The 16502-nt window shown below is 36.6% G+C and overlaps 3 protein-coding genes and 1 non-coding gene across 5 annotated transcripts; 3 read left to right on the top strand and 1 right to left on the bottom strand.

Annotated features, from left to right (window-relative positions):
* Positions 1 to 5693: 5693 nt before the first annotated feature.
* Positions 5694 to 9518, top strand: LOC104762743 (transcription factor GTE7). Of its 2 annotated transcripts, none has more exons than XM_010486093.3 (3): positions 5694 to 8516; positions 8611 to 8818; positions 8922 to 9518. In XM_010486093.3, exons 1-3 carry the CDS (start codon positions 7044 to 7046, stop codon positions 9005 to 9007), a joined length of 1767 nt encoding a protein of 588 aa, XP_010484395.2. In that variant the 5' UTR covers positions 5694 to 7043; the 3' UTR covers positions 9008 to 9518. The 2 variants fall into 2 exon arrangements, with proteins under 2 accessions (XP_010484395.2, XP_010484396.2); XM_010486094.3 differs by having other exon boundaries at positions 6848 to 8516; positions 8928 to 9518.
* On the bottom strand, positions 9466 to 13654 carry LOC104762744 (organellar oligopeptidase A, chloroplastic/mitochondrial). Its single transcript, XM_010486095.3, has 17 exons — positions 13081 to 13654; positions 12822 to 12989; positions 12599 to 12722; positions 12435 to 12511; positions 12161 to 12304; positions 11835 to 12065; positions 11667 to 11757; positions 11398 to 11519; positions 11207 to 11314; positions 10871 to 11116; positions 10623 to 10768; positions 10399 to 10516; positions 10152 to 10311; positions 10023 to 10054; positions 9880 to 9945; positions 9717 to 9788; positions 9466 to 9621 (listed from the first exon to the last, which is right to left on the bottom strand). The coding sequence occupies exons 1-17, from the start codon at positions 13549 to 13551 to the stop codon at positions 9541 to 9543; spliced, it is 2457 nt and encodes an 818-aa protein (XP_010484397.2). The 5' UTR covers positions 13552 to 13654; the 3' UTR covers positions 9466 to 9540.
* Positions 13655 to 13740: 86 nt separating this feature from the next.
* TRNAN-GUU (transfer RNA asparagine (anticodon GUU)) lies at positions 13741 to 13814 on the top strand. Its single transcript has one exon. It is a non-coding gene; the product is annotated as a tRNA-Asn (tRNA).
* A 580-nt stretch (positions 13815 to 14394) lies between these two features.
* On the top strand, positions 14395 to 15057 carry LOC109125199 (uncharacterized). The gene has a single exon (XM_019240528.2). It carries the CDS (start codon positions 14525 to 14527, stop codon positions 14861 to 14863), a length of 339 nt encoding a protein of 112 aa, XP_019096073.1. The 5' UTR covers positions 14395 to 14524; the 3' UTR covers positions 14864 to 15057.
* The last annotated feature ends 1445 nt before the right edge of the window (positions 15058 to 16502 follow it).

The following is a 16502-nucleotide window of genomic DNA, read 5'->3' as shown; positions in this document are numbered from 1 at the left end:
CTTTTGTATATGATACATCAGATTAATACATCAGTTAAGCATAAAGGAGAAGGGAAAAAAAAAGAATGTGTTTATGTATACTAAATTTAAGTAATTTTGTATTTGATACTGTAAGATGATGTTTGACTAGTATAATCAGTTCAGCATTAAGGATAAGAGATAAAGAAAGAATGTTAAAAATTAAAAGAAGCAAAGATTGACCTGATTCGGTTCTCAAGAAGGTGAATGTGTGACAAAGAGAAGGGGCCAAGACCACGTGAATAAACACAAACCCTACGTGGCCTTTCTTCAAACGTCCACGTGTCCATGTTACCCAATGCCAGGCGACCACGCATCTTTTCCGTATGCGCCAAACCTCAAAAATGTTTTTTTTTTTTTTAAACTTTTGCGTAAAAGAAATTTTTAGATTTTGCAACAAAACACCCCTCTCCTCTCCTAGTTTTATTATAAAATTTATCAAGGACATAAAAAAAAACAAAACTTTGTTACTGACAAAATTTTTATGAACTACAGTTTTGTACAAAAATAAATAATAATATGTGGTGTGTCATTTAGGGAATGCATGAGAATAAGCTTAAATCGGGGGATGCGATGTAGATGCGGAAAATTATGCAAGATGCAGAGTATATATTTTTTTTTTCTTTGTTGGGTTCTTGAAAAATATAGTTTATTTTAATTATGGGGAACAGTTATTTTGACTTCCACAAGAAAGCATATTAGTACTATTATTTTCTGATTAAAGACAATTCTTCGAATCATTTTTATAAGAACCCTACTAGGTCTATTTAATACTAGTAATACCACTTTAGGTTTGAAGAAGAATTATGTCTTTTTCTTAAGATTTTAAAATTTAATATACTTCGAAAGAATCTCGAAACGATTTTAGGAAATTTTCTTGATTATTCTTTAAATAAATTTGTTTAAGAGGGGTCGGAAAAGAAAGAGTTTGCGAGCACTTAGCAGCGCCCTATTTTAAGTAATGTCTCTCTAGCTGCGAAAATGTGTAATTATTTGTCCTAATTGAGAGAATCTGCAGCTAGATTACATATATAGTATAGATTAGTTTGATTGAGTCTCCAATTTATTCGTTCATCAAAACTAAATATTTTTAATTTTTCGTACGTAACGAGATTTTGTTTGCATTGCATGAAATCGGTGGACAGCCCATAGTATATGCATATTCTCTCATCTAAAACCGCTTTTCACTTTTCCCTTTGTCCACTCTTTTTTTTCTTATTGTATTATTATAACATATGATTGACACATATTTCTTAGTTTTGGGCCCGTTTTGTAGACGCCTCAAGTTAAATTTTATTTTTAAATCATTCAATGGAACTACTTGTGAGATTTAGCCGTTTAGGTTAAACGCTAACATAATATAAAAGGATTTAGGTTAAACGGAATGAGTAATATCATACCATCGAGGACAACCAAATGAAGAATGTTAAAAATAAATCAGCCTGGATATATTGTGATTATGTACAAATTCCATGTGAATCATAATAATTAATGCTGTACAAAGATGTTTGAAAAGTTTAAATATACCTTTAAATGGTTAATTATGTCAAGTCATCTTCTAATGCATGTTATTGAGTTAGTAGTAGTTCATGCACCCCAATATTTACTAGAGCACAGAAAAAGTGTCATCACAAGAATATCTTTAACTATAGGATGTTACATTTGTACAAGAATGCTACGTATAATTGTTAACTTACTTCCGTAGAGATCTAGAGTACATATAAAAAAACAATGAGGTCTAGATGCTGATAAAATTACTAGCTAACATTGACTATATATCAGCTAGCTTATATTATTGTTACGACTATTGTAAGCATGGCGTACGTACAAGATAATATTACGATCATACTAAAACTTAATATATAATTTAAGCATTGTGAGGCTACGGATACAATATCTAATCTTTGTGATACAAACTGAAGACTTAACATGTCAAAACGAAGGATCAAGTTTCATCCATCGCGTTTCCATGTTGGCTATATATATATATCAAACATTATAAAAAAAAATAAAACCGGGTTTGGTATATATTGGGACTAAGGTTATCCGGTTATCATAAATTGTTGCAATAAAACTGATTTCCATATAGATTTCACAAGTTTGTCTTAAGGTTTAACATTTTAAAAAAGAACAGTGCGAAAGAAAGAAGAAAAATATGTTGTCATGTTAGATTGTTTCATTCTTATAGTTTTTTGATGTTCGAAGACGAAGCTATGATATTTTTTGCCAGTTTTATAAACAGGGTGTGATCTCAAAGAGAAAGAGACAGAGAGATATCGCATTGTCGTATAGGATGGGTTTTAAAAACATGATTGAGAGGAGATGGAACGGGAGTGTACAGGAGCATCATTGTAATTTTGTCCACCCATACCAAAACCTGGAGTTTTATATATACAAATACAATCATTAATATAACCGTTCATACCAAATAAAAGGAAAAAAAAAAAACTAAAACCAATAATAAGTAGTTATAGTAACGAGAGAATGCGTATGAATAAGAAGTTAAATGGCAACGTCATATTCTCCCATCCATATATAAATGTACGTTAAAGTAAGAGCTCACGTATAGTCGGCATGTCACACTCATTACATTTTTTATTCATCCAACATACTTTTCCAATCATGCTAGTAGGTGTTATGGCATTTTTATTCACGAATTATAATTGGTTCATCCATACATAACAAATTGAAATTATATATATAAAACATTGTGTACAAAAAAACATATATAGTGTTGCATCATAACTTTAGATTTTAGCATAGACTCTCACACACATACAACACGATCTCGGGTCCCCCGGTTTTATCTCGTGTCCTCTCTCTACTGATGTCATGATATTATTTGTGCGAACTAAATTATATTTCGGGAGTTTTATACAGTTATAAATTTTGCACTTTGCGTGAAACGAAGGGCAAAAGATCATTCCCGTATATTCTGAATTTAGGAGGCATATATATCTTAGTTTTTTTTAAAAAAATACATCACATATATAGTGGAATCAAATTGCGGGTATATATGTCATTTTAGTTATCGTTATACATGGATAGAGAAATCTTAGCATATGATTTTTGGATGACTTAGATGCATGCTGGATCAAACTCCAAATTAAAATGTACAAAGGTTTGAGTTACAGTAAACGGTTTTTGGTTTTGATCATGTTACTTTAACTTACAACATTAGGTAATTACATATAAAGACCACCAAGCCATACACGCCGTACGTCTAGACCATCTAAACCATGTTCGGACTGCCAAATCTTTATCTAAACCTGTTAGCTAAGTATAATCCGGTGTGAGTTTGTGTAGCGTCTAAGTGTCTCCTTGATGGTTGTATATCTTACTTTGTTGAGTGTTATTCAAAATCCAACGTGGTTAAAATATTGTAGTAGTTATCTAGACATGTAAAGCAAAAACTTTTGTAATCCGTGGTTAAAACAAAAACAACGCTATCTACTGTTAAACAACGCTATCTACGCTAACAACGCTATCTAGGTATATCTTACTTATACAGTTCATGTTAGTCTAATAAATCTAGTCCCTATAAATGCTTTATCATAGAGTAAAAGAGCATACTAGACAAATCAAATACATTTGTTAAAACTGTTAAATTTGGGTTTGTCTTCGACTTCTAACTAAAAACCAATTGGCAATTAGTAGATTGGTCATAACCCTTTATATATTAACGATAGTTTTATCAAACTTCAGATGTGAGACTTGGATTGTATTCCAACAATCTCCCCTTCAAACCAAGGACCACATATGAGATTTTAACACGCCTCCTCGAGATGATAACTCGATCTTGAACCGATCCCATTTGGACCGATAATAAAACTCCTTCTTAGGCCCCATTACTCGGGTTAACAAGAGGTATATCCATATCCACTTTTTTAGGTCCACCAGAATTTTAACCTTGGGCTCTGATACCATGTTAAATTTGGGTTTGTCTTGGGCTTCTAACTAAAAACCAATTGGCAATTAGTAGATTGACTTTAACCCTTTATATATTAACGATAGTTTTATCAAATTTGAGATGTGGAACTTATAATTGTATTCCAACAAAAACTAGATTTCACCTTTCACTAATACATCACCGGCTGATAATTAAGCCTCTACAAACAATTTTAACGAGTTTTGCACTAGTGAATATATAGGTTAGGTTAAAAAAAAATCAATAAAATAAACAGATATTTTAACTATTCAGCCACTAGATAACGATAGAAACATCATTTGAAACTTTTCAAATTGATCGAAGAGCACCTTGATATATCGGGGGTGGAGCAGAGGGCCATGCCTAAGGTCCATTCGATCCACTAATCCACTATTGGAAATATCAAATTAGTCAAAAGTTGCGAATTTTTTTCTGTTATTTAATGAGACATCAAAATATCAAATTCGACACGATTCATATTTTTCATATTATACATTTCCTTGGAAACAAATGGAACGACTTTTTGAAATAAAAACAAATGAAACGAATAGAAAAAAAAAATTGAAATAAAAAGGTAGGGACATTCAATTATTACAACATAAGAAGGGAGCTTTATGAGAACACGAGCCAGATTCAGTTAATTATGTCTACTTCTGGTATATATATTTACTTATTTTATTTTTTTTTGTTTTTGTTTTTACACCAAAGATTTGTACGAATCATAATCAAAGTCACATCTCATCTCACATTCACATGTTCAAGACTATTCATTTTACCCTGGAAATCAAAGTTACATTTAATTCGTGTCTTCCGATTTGTTTAATGCCAGCTTGCAAATTTTTATGTTTTTTTATTATCGCCTAAGTCAAAAAATTTAGATAGCATCCTATATAATGATTAGTGTTATCATTTTGCTCGTGTAGGGAGCTCATTATCATAATTCTATGTTTTTTTTTTCAAAACTCATACTTGAGTGAGAGGAAGCTGTACTCGGGGGCCTGTCAGAGTTTCGAAGATACCTATTGGGCTAAAATAAAGCCCATTTTCTGGTCAAGCCGTTTATAAATTCAGAGGTCCAGTCCAGCTATTATGTAATGGTTTAGGTGACAAGACTAGCGGACCAACCGGTCCATGATTCAATTTTTGAAAAAGTATCTTAGGGAAATTCATTTTCTAAGTTAAAAAAAATCAGAATTTACATTTTATTACTTGCTTTCTTTTCTTCTATTATAGTCTTTATTAATATTATTCGTATCTATGGTAGTCTTCATGGAAAAAGTATCTTAGAGATAACCATAAAGAAGAGTAGAAATTTCCAGAGTAGTTTGTTGTTGTAGTGAAGTGAAAGATTTTTTTTGGCTTTGCGACGAATTGTTTGTTTTTTTGGTAACGTTTGAAGTGCGCGTGGGGGCTAGCAAAAATACACTTATTTATAGAAGAGACCTTCGCTGTATGGTCCCTCCTACTTTGGTTGTTGTTAAGCGTAGACGCTACTCTTAACATTCTCTCAGTTCCCATTTATTTATTACGGATCTGCCCTTTTCCCTCTTGAATCTCTTTTATAAGAGTAAAAAAAGATGCTCCATATTTTATCAATGCGTTGGTTAGAAGAATTTGGCCCAAGACCACACGAGTAACAATCGTCTGGGCTTGGAGAAAACCTTTTAAAAAAATCCAACGGTCCAGAGTTGACCCAATATGGTTTGAAGATAATATAAATATGAAAAATTGCACAATGATTGTGTTTGATTACTCTTTTTCTTGCTTTGAGTTTGTCTCTCTATCTATATCTATCTCTATTTCCCTCTCCTCACTATCTTCTATTTTGTTATATCTTTCGTTGTTCTTTTATTATAGTGTTCTTCTTTGTTTCTGAGAAAAGAGAAAACATGTCTTATAAGATTTTCTTTTGTGAGGAAAAAAATTAGCTACTGCGCGCGTGTGTGTGGGATTGAGATATTAAACGAGTTTTCAAATTTAAAAGTGTTGTGATGAGGTCATCATCAACAGTCAATATTCTGGGTAAGTTTAGTTCTGCTCCACACAATCTTTTACTCGTGAAATATATCCTCTTTTTTTTTTTTTTTTTTTTTTTTGGGAATTTATGAGTTGTGGCAGTGATGTTTCTAGATTTTAACAATTCCTCTAGCCCAGAGAGATCAGAAAGAAAAAAAGCCCATTTGGTAATCCCGTTCATCATAAACAAAGGAAGATACGTTCGTCATTCCAACAGTGTCATTGTCCTAGGTTCGTTTGCCGTCTAGTCGGTGACACACTATCGATTTTAATCGGAATATTAATCGTCATTTTTTAAAAAATATAGGAATTTGTATACTTACTATGTAAAATAAAGTCAGTGAATTTATCAGAGTTTGTACATCTTTTTTTTACTAAAGTCCAGTTTTAAGGGTTAAAACTTAAAAGAAAAAAAAAAGTTGGAAAGTTACGAGATCCTAGCTGTCTCCACGTGGCATCCGCTGACCTGGCAAAAGAAAAAGCGACCAATCACAGAGCAGTGTCTGTAATTTAAACAAAAACAAAAGGAAAACAATTATGGTATAAAATAATAAAAAGTCAGTGTGGAACCCATTTAGAAGAATCATTTTTTATTTTTTAAAAACGGACCCATCAATTTTTCGTAAAGTTCAAAAATTAAAAACCAAAAAAAAACAAAAAACACACACGACGCCTCACGAACAAACGGCTAACATAACGTCACGTGGCTAATTACAACGATCTGAGCCATCCGTGGCAGTTTTCTCGGGTAGCTAGATCGGTCAGCTTCACCGAACAGATCTGAACCGTAAGATCTAAATTCAACGGTTTGATTTAAACGAAGCGTTCTGTCGGTCAGATTCCAATGGCCTTTAAGTAGAGATGATGCCTCTCATCTTCTTCCTCATCGGCCTATCTTCCCAAAAACCCCTCTTTTCCTTTTAACCTTCCAATCTCTGAAATTTTTAATTTATTTTTTTCCGACCGCCGGGGATTTTCGCCGGTGATGTAATTTTCCCGCCCTTTTTTGTTTTTGGAGGTTAAAGTTTTTTTTTTTTTTTCAAAGAAGTGGAGAAAAACACGACATGACCCAGCGATTCATATGGCACCGGCTGTTTTGGCTACCTTAAACGAACCGTCGTACCAGGAACAATGCGGCGCCGTTTTTATGAGGAAATTTACGAACCAATCCCTCGCCGAAAACACCAACAGCCTTCATCCTCCTCCTCTCTTCAACCCTAACCCTAACCCTAATTTCGACGGGAGCAATTCGGGCAAGCAGTTCGATGATTCGTCTGGTTTTGGAAGCTACGCTACTTTCAATGTCGCTGGGTACTCCTCGAATCAGCTCAGGGAGTTGAAGAAGCGTTTCGCCTCTGAGCTCGAGCAGGTTCGGATCTTGAGAGAACGGATCGAGTCAGGCACGTTCGGGACTCAGCAAGCTTACACTTTACCGGAGGTGCTCGCCGTTCGTTCAGCTCCGTTGAACAGCTTCGCCGGTGAAACGAATGAGCTTGGATCGAAGAAGAAGAAACAGAAGAAGAATGTGTCAGCTGTGAAGCGAAGCAATCAATTGGCTGCTTTGGATCCGGAGTCGGAGAAAGTGTTGGCGGGTATGTTGAATACTTGTGGTCAGATCTTGGTTAAGCTGATGAAGCATAAATGGGCTTGGGTGTTCAATACCCCTGTTGATGTGGTTGGCTTAGGGCTTCATGATTATCATGTGATCGTGAAGAAACCTATCGATCTGGGTACGGTTAAGTTGAATCTTGATAAGGGGGTTTACGTTTCGCCGATTGATTTCGCTACCGATGTCAGATTGACGTTCTACAATGCAATGTCGTATAATCCAAAGGGACAAGATGTGTACATTATGGCTGAGAAGCTTCTGGATCATTTTGATGGAATGTTCAACCCTGCAATCAAGAAGTTCGAGGCTCAGCAGCTAAAACTCACTGGTTCATCATCTCGTCCTGAACCTGAGTTCAAACCTGAGTTTAAACCTGAGTCTAAGCATAGACAGTGGAATCAGAACCCTATGGTGGCGAATCCTAGGAAAGGAACAGAACAAATATCTATAGCTAAGAAGCTTGATTCAGTGAAGCCGCCACAACCTACATTGCCTCCTCAATTAGTCGAGCCTACACGTGTGCAAACTCCTTCTCCTCCGCCTCCTCCGGTGGTTCAGCCTCAACCACCTCTTCCGCAGCCGGTTACTGAAGAAGTTGAAGCACCTCCTGATGTGAGTGAAGTTACAAAAGGGAGGAAAGGGAAGTTGCCAAAGCCTAAGGCAAAGGATTCAAACAAAAGGTTGATGACCATGGAGGAGAAGTCAAAGCTTGGTATGAACCTACAAGACTTACCTCCTGAGAAGCTTGGGCAGTTGGTTCAGATTCTCAAGAAGAGAAACGGACATTTGTCACAAGATGGAGACGAAATTGAGCTAGATATAGAAGCTGTTGATAATGAGACTCTATGGGAGCTTGATCGGTTTGTGACAAATTACAAGAAGATGGCTAGCAAAATCAAGCGCCAAGGGTTTATCAGGAATGTGACAACTCCACCTAGAAACATGGTAAGCGAATCAACCCTGCGTCTCTGTCGAAACAACCGTTTGATTTTTGTGCTGTCAATACTTAAATTGTTGTCTTGTCCTCTGTGTCTCTTAGACTTCGATGGCAGAAATGGGTAGTGCGGAGAAAAGAACAAGGAAAGGAGATGCAGGGGAAGAGGATGTTGACATTGGAGAAGACATACCAATAGAAGATTACCCATCAGTAGAGATTGAAAGAGATGGTACCGCTGTTGCAGCAGCTGCTAGTAGTGGCTCTAGTTCTTCAGGCAGTTCCAGTTCTAGTAGTGGTTCCTCGTCTAGTGGTATATATCTCTTTTAACCTTTTTCCTAAAACCCTCGTTGCTAAAAGTTTCTCCTTTTAGTTGTGTCATTACTAATATATTTCCGTTTGACGCTTATTTGCAGAATCAGGGTCAGGAGGGAGTTCATCAGGTAGTGATTCTGATGCAGATAGTGTCCAATCGCCATTTGTGGAAGCAAAAGAAGCTTAATGATAGAATCATTTGGGGATTTTAGCCATTGGTTCTGTCCTGAAGTACTAGGAACGTTTAGCTGTGGGTGTAAAGGGAGGAAGGAAGGAAGGGAGAGAAACTGAAAGGAATGGATTTGTTTTTTCTTTGGATGAAAACCTTAGGAAGCAGTTGTAGGTAGAGAAAAAAAATGTAAGGGGTAGATAGAGAGAATTCTAGGTTAAGCAAGAAGAAGAGTTTGTTATTTAATTACCTGTTAGATTTAGGAGTTGTTTAGTGTAATTGTGAAATGCTGAATAGTGGGTGAGAGAGTGAATGGGCAATGTAGGAGGAGGAGAAGAAGAAGAAGACGAACGAGAGTGTCTTTTTGGGTTCGATGACTTTTTTTTTTCTTGCTGTTGTTAGTGTTCAAGAGTTTGGTTGTGGTAGGAAAGAAGGTAATCGAAGAGTTTTAAAAGTAAACCATGCAATGTAGTAGCTGAGTGATGTAAATGGTTGATATATCAGAAAAGAAATGTTATTTGTTGAAAAACTAAAATGTTGTAATACAAGATTCAAGCAGTAGCAGCTAAGAGACCATTGTGTCTGAGAAGAGGCTCTGGTGAAGGCTCGCGTCCTCTAAACTCAACAAACACCTGATGATCGTAATATAGAATCAATTAAAGACTGAAATGCCATAGATATTGAAACTATTATTATTATATGAAACAACAAAATAATCAAAAAATACCTTGAGAGGCGCTTTTCCTCCTCCGAGTGCAAGTATGGTGTTTCTGAATCTCTGTCCTGTTTCCTTAACAGCCTGTTTGCATATTATAATTTCATAATCTCGTGTCTGAACTTGTTGATACTAAAAATGTATTAAAGGGTTATAGCATGCATATATGGGTTACCTTAATGTCATCCAGTCCAGCGTCTTCAAAAGCTGAAAATGCATCTGCAGACAAAACTTCTGCCCACTGCAAGTTTTCCGAGAAATTTGGGTGAGAATTATGAAATCCAGTTAGAGTTTTGCTATGTACAGATTCAAATATACCTTGTAACTGTAATATCCAGCTGCATATCCCCCTGAAAATTCATGAACAAGTGAATGGTTAATCAAAAAACCACCAAGCACCAAGTATATATATGTATATATATCTCCGGGTTTTAAAGGATTGCTAACCTGCAAAAATGTGACTGAAGCTACAGAGGAATCTATCCTCAGGAAGTGGAGGGATGACTTGGGTTTTAACTGATACCCTTTGATCTACGTCATAGATGGACTCGGGTCCCCCTGGTACGTATTTTGTGTGCAGCTCAAGATCAACAGTGGCAAATTTCAACTGAAATTTAAACATGGAACCAACTTAACTTTGTACCACTGAATATATAAAACCTTAGCAGCTTCTTGTGTGGTAACTTGTACTCACCTGACGAAGACTAAAGGACCCTGCACGGAAGGTTCTTGCAGCTAGGAGTTTCTTGTATACTTCCTCTGGGAGTGTTTCTCCTGTTTGATAATGCTTGGCTATACTCATTAAAGTGTCCCTGAAACCAGCAATCCAGAATCATAGCGCTCATTTAACATAACTTTCACTTGAAATATACAAAGCGGGTAAAATTTCTCTCTGTTACTGAACGAACTCCTTAGTACCTGTGGTAGCACCAATTCTCCATAAACTGTGATGGTAATTCAACTGCGTCCCACTCGATATTCCGGATACCAGCCACTAGCCCCTCATCTTGCTTGGTAAGCATATGCTGGAGAGCATGTCCAAATTCATGAAATACTGTCTCTACCTGTAAATCAGAGTGACGTTATAGTCAGCAAGTGCAAAAAATTCGAGATTTCATGTCAAGCTAAGATATAAGCATGTGTAGAAAATAAATTTTCTCATTTACCTCGCGGAATGTCATAAGGCTTGGCTTGTCACCTACTGGTGGAGTTTGGTTGCAGACCATGTGCGCAACAGGCAGCCTAACAGAAGAGCCTTTCTGAGCCATGACTCGGCTACGGGAAACCACTTCATCCATCCAAGCCCCGCCTCTTTTCTCTGAAGGGCGAGAGTATGGATCAAAGTAAAAGTAAGCAATTGGATTCCCAGAAGAATCTTTAACGCGGTAGAACCGAACATCGCTGTTCCAGACCTTCAAATCAATAATATATTCCAATTAACAGACTTTAGTAATTATATGTTAGATGTATATTAAGGCAACAGATAAGATTCCAGATTTTACCGGAGCTACACCATCTGCTGGTTCAATATCGATTCCAAATAGTGTATTAGCTAGACTGAAAATTCCATCCATAACTTTTGGCAGTGAAAAGTATGGACGTAGTTCTTCCTAAAAAGACCAAAATGGGAGATAAAGATCAAGACTTTCAAAATAATATATTTGAATCGCAAGCTAAAGAAGGACTAAAAAACCTCATTAATATCGTATTTGGATTCACGAAGCCTCTCACTCCAGAAAGTGGTGTCCCAGTGAGTCAAACTGTCAGATTCTGCAGCACTTTGGTTCTTTGCAAAACTCTTGAGGTCTTCCATGTCTAATTTATACAACGAATTAAAAAAACGTCAAAATTACGTATTGGAGAGGTCAATTCCAAAGCTACGGCTTCAAACTGTTACAAGTTGCAACTGTAGCCAACTTGTTTAACAAATAACTCGTCATTTGAATAGATCATGTATGTTACCTTGAACAGCCGCATCCCAAGAAGCGCCACGAAGCTTCTCTAAAAGCTCTGCTGCTTTCTCAACAGTAGCCATTTTCATAGCCATGCTTACCTGGAACAACAGAGAACCCCATTAAGCCAATTAGAAAGAGAAAAAGAAAACGCTTATACTTAGGTTGATGACTCTACCTCAGCGTAATTATTGTAACCAAGAAGCTTAGCTTTTTCCAAGCGAAGCTTCAAAATCTGGTCAATAATTGCTGTATTATCCAAATCACCAGAAGAGGCACGAGTTAGGTAAGCTCGGTACAGCTCCTCACGCAGAGCTCGGTTTTTGGCATGTTGCATAACAGGAAGATAACTAGGGGCATCCAGTGTAATGATCCATGGTCCATTTTCAGCAGTTGCATTTTCATGTCCCTTATGTCACGAATCAAAGAAAGCAAAAACTGACAAACCCGAAAGAAAAAAAAAAAAACATGGAACGTTGCATATCTTTTAGTTAGTATTAATACCTTGGACACAGCAGCCTGTGCGAATAGCCCAAGAGCGGATGGAGGCAATCCCTCGATCTCTTTCTTGTCTGTTATCAACTTTTCAAACTTCTTTGTAGCATCCAAAACATTTTCAGAAAACTTGTGAGAAAGCTTTTCGAGTTCCTACAATCATGAACAGAAATGAACTAAGCATATTATAGCACTAAATAATAGTATTGAGAAATGACAGTTCTTAGGATCAAAGCAAATACCAAACAAACTGAAATTTATTTGTCAAAAGCTTGAAAGAAACCTGTTCAATCTTGTTAAACTCTTCTCTCTTGGCATCATCAAGAGCAATACCTATGAGAACCGCCTCCTTTATTTGTGCTGAAATCAAGCTGAAACAACAGTTAGAACACTTGCAAAGGGAATGAAAGATATGTTCTTCCGATACTCTAGACTAGAACTACTTGCCTTCAACTAAACGTTGACGAGCTTCACTGAGTGAAGACCAATCAGGAGAATCACGAATAGCTTTAAAGGCATTGTAAATAGGCTTGCTTTGCCCCAACCTGAGCTGAAACTTCACCTTCTCTGGCTGCAGAAGAAGAGTCAAACAAAATGTAAATACAAAAATTCACGGCACAAACACACTAAAGCAAGAATGAGAACACATTATATATATAAAAAAAAAGACCTGAACGTCTTCGATAGCAGCACGAAGCTCAGGTGTGTCCTTGACAGCTTTAAGGTGATTCACCATTCCCCAAACAACAGTTAACCGATCAACAATTTTCTCCAATGATTCAACCAGTTTCGGCCATGATGGCTCCACAGATTTCTCTAGCTCCTCCAATTCAACTTCCTAAAAATTCAAAAAAATAAAAATCATAAAAAAAAATCGAATAAAAGATACATAAATCTCTTCAAATCGGAAACGGAGAACGGGAACGTACGAGGTGCTGCAATAGAGCACGAATCCCAGGACGGACGTGACTGGCATCAACGGAATCAAACGGAGGGAAATCGAAATCATGCAAGAGAGGATTCGAGGAGAGAGTCTCGGCGGAGTCTACGGAGGCGGCGGCGGCGGAAGACATGGACGGAGGAAAGGAGGAGAAGGGACGGAAGGAGGAGGAAGAGAGAGAGGTGGAAGTGGTGGATCTAGGAGGAGGGAGACAGAAAGAGAAAGAAGAAGACCAGATGGGGCAAGAGTATGATTTACGAAAAGTCGAGGGACGAAAATGTGAAGAAGAAGATGAGAAATAGTATTTGTGAGCGTTGTTTGGTTTAGGATGAGGATGAGGATGAGGATGAGGATGAGGATGAGGTGAACGACGAAGAAGATTGAGAGAGGCTCGAGACGTTGGAGTCGCCATTAACATGTTTGCTATTACTAGCGTTGCCATTATTCTTATTCTCTTCATTTGTTCTTTCTTTATTTTATTTTATTTTTTTCCACCCCTTTTTCTTAGGGTATGATATTTTGAGTGTGACACACAATCGTTTTATGTGAGGTTCCAAAAGGGTAATGTTGTCTAGTCGAATTGAAATTTAAATCAATTAAATAATTTTATGTTATATATATTGTATGTTTGAAATCTACATAACAAAATGCTGGAATAGCTCAGTTGGTTAGAGCGTGTGGCTGTTAACCACAAGGTCGGAGGTTCGACCCCTCCTTCTAGCGTTTTTTGTCCTTGTTTTTGTTTTTTGAAAGTGTTGTTGTACAAACAGTAATGGCCTCACAAGTTAACGAGTCACGGGGGATACGTAAATAAAATAAGTTGTTCGACTAGAGAGGCCCAAAAACAAGCACGGCACGTTCAAGAGATAGCGAAAGCGTTTAATATTGTAACAGATAGCGATAGCGATAGCGATAGCGATGTAGCTTTATGAGAGAGTATCTTGTTCCCTAAGACCAAGGCTCTCTAGCAAACGAATACCCTTATCGTTAAAAATCATGATTTACTTATGGTAATAAGAAAACTGAATATTCAAAAAAATCCCTAGGCGTGATTAAAACCATACCATAAAATCTATAAGCACGTTTAGGTCAATGAAATTTAAGAAACGGAGTTAAAGTTGATAGTTACTTCACATTGTATGACCATTTTATTATCACTAAGTATGTACAGTAGGTATAACAATAACAAAAATGTTGACTAACCAAAAAAAACTTCCAAGTTTCACATAAATGAATGCTCCATAAACCAAGAAATTGTGATTGGACCGCTAAAAACATAAGCATCCAAAAATGTACATTATATTCTTTTTTTTTTTTTTTCCTGTAAATCCATTTATTGTTTAGCTCTCTTACCTCTTCTTCCGTCGATTACAAACCCCAAATTTTCATTCAATCAAAAATAAACTCTTTCTAGTTTTTTTCTTTCCCAGAAAATGGATAGAAATCTAGCCGACAACCGTAAACCATCGTACGTCAACAGTCGATGCTTGAGTTCGCCGTTATCTTGTCTCATCCACACAGAGACAGAGTACGTTCGAATCAGTAACCACGACAAGAAGAAGACGAGATCAACTCCGATGTTAAGGGATTTGATGAGAAGATTGTTATTGGTCAGAAGTTGCGGATTCGAGAAGAACAACAAATCGAAAACGTTAGTGACGTTTCACTACGATGCTGTGAGTTATTCTCAGAACTTCGACGATGGTTTTAATTTGCGCGATGATGATCGTAGTGCTTTTCGAGATCTTCGAAAACAGAGTCCGGATCACTAATATATCATATATGCTCTGTTTTTTTGTCTCTCTCAGTTTTATCATCGAACATAAGATCCAATTTTCGTATGCATCCGCGAGTTCTGTTTATTAGATATATGTAACTAATGGTTTTGTTTATTACATTTGTACCATGAACTTTTGTTTATCATCATCAAGTATATATATATATATATATACCTAATAGTTTTGTTTATTACCATTGGATATTCTTCAGAAAATTGGCTGGAGTAATTCTGTCGAAGCATGTTAAGGCTAAGGTAACCCCTGAGGTTGATTCTGGTTATCTAATGAACTTATTTTTTATGATATCAGTTTTGTTGTTGACTTGATGATGGTCCCAATCTTCAAAAATAACACTTTCTAACATAATGAGTTTAGACATGCTTAGCTTCTACATGTAATATGAAAAACTTAATCTTATTCTCCTTCCTTATTCCTCTCACTTTTGTTCGATCACTTTAGTTTATCGTTTTCTATCAGGTGGTCCTAACATAGCTTACCAAGAAGATGCAACACCAAATGGTGCGATTGAATTGAACAATCCTGGTTACACCTTCAAGATCGATACGCGTAGTGTTTCAGATTATGGCCATGGGTTCGTATATTCTTTCTTGCACTGCACCTGCAGGCATCGTTATCCCTCCCAACTCCGCTGGTGGTTTCTTAGGTCTTTTCAATAAAACAACGGTTACTCCTCTCGGTTCCCACTTGTACATATCGAATTTGATACCTATTACAATTATGGAATGGGATCCTGTTGATATTAAGTTTCTTGTTGGGATCAACAATAACTCGCTTGCTTCCTCTGCTTTGCTTTACCTTCACAAAGAGTGGAAGCAATGCATTATACACAGGGACATCAAGACGTGTAAATATAATGTTAAGACTCCAATTTTAATGCCAAGCTAGGTGACTTTGGGTTGGCTCGGTTGATGAACCACGAGCTAGGTCCCCAGACTACAGGATTGGCTGGAACTTTTGGTTACATGGGTTTCGTATAAATTAGCACCGTAAGTGCAAGCAAAGAATCTGACATCTATAGCTTTGTTTGATTCTTAGGGAAAGAAATCTGTGGATCCAAGACAAGGACAACTTGAGCCTGAAGCAAAGTCATTTGTATCAAATGGAAAAAGATTATGATATGAAGCAAACAGAGTGTCTTATGGTTGTGGGGTTGTGTACTCACCCTGAAATAAACTCTAGGCCTTCTATAAAGCAAGCGATCCAAGTATTAAGTTTCGCAGCACCATTTCCTAGTCTGGCATCTAAAATGCCAGTTGCTACATATCATGTGTCATCATCATTATCAAGCTCAGGTGGAGTAGCAACATCAACTTTTTCTAGTGCTCAACTTGGTCGTTGGTCCTAACCTCAAAACTTGTTCCTATAATTGTAGCATACTTATTTTTTTTTTGTGGGATTACCTTTAACCTCTTCGCTTCGTTCGTTGTCGTTCTTTGTCTATACTGTCATACTAAAAGTTTGTATGTGTTCTTGTCTAAATTACAGTCAAACTTTTGTTTCTCGTACTTAACTGTTGTTAATTTACTTTTTATTATACGCTGCTTTATACTCTGTTTCTTTGCTGTAAAATTTTCAAACCTTCTTTAGCTTAAGAAAAACTTAATTTTGTGTT

This window comes from Camelina sativa, chromosome 18 (assembly GCF_030686135.1).
Source record: "Camelina sativa cultivar CO46 ecotype springtype chromosome 18, ASM3068613v1".
NCBI lineage: Eukaryota > Viridiplantae > Streptophyta > Magnoliopsida > Brassicales > Brassicaceae > Camelina > Camelina sativa.
Note: the sequence above shows the minus strand (reverse complement) of the source record. Positions and strands in the feature narration are given on the sequence as shown.

Excerpts from the sequence above, each read along its gene's own strand:
- LOC104762744 (XM_010486095.3), bottom strand. The coding sequence starts at position 13,551 with ATGAAGAGAATAAGAATAATGGCAACGCTAGTAATAGCAAACATGTTA. Across the intron at positions 12,990-13,080 it reads GTGCTCTATTGCAGCACCTC|GAAGTTGAATTGGAGGAGCT; the intron begins GTACGTTCCCGT and ends TTGAATTTTTAG. Across the intron at positions 12,305-12,434 it reads AGTTTAACAAGATTGAACAG|GAACTCGAAAAGCTTTCTCA; the intron begins GTTTCTTTCAAG and ends TCATGATTGTAG.
- LOC109125199 (XM_019240528.2), top strand. The coding sequence starts at position 14,525 with ATGGATAGAAATCTAGCCGACAACCGTAAACCATCGTACGTCAACAGT.
- LOC104762743 (XM_010486093.3), top strand. The coding sequence starts at position 7,044 with ATGGCACCGGCTGTTTTGGCTACCTTAAACGAACCGTCGTACCAGGAA. Across the intron at positions 8,517-8,610 it reads CAACTCCACCTAGAAACATG|ACTTCGATGGCAGAAATGGG; the intron begins GTAAGCGAATCA and ends TGTGTCTCTTAG. Across the intron at positions 8,819-8,921 it reads TAGTGGTTCCTCGTCTAGTG|AATCAGGGTCAGGAGGGAGT; the intron begins GTATATATCTCT and ends GCTTATTTGCAG.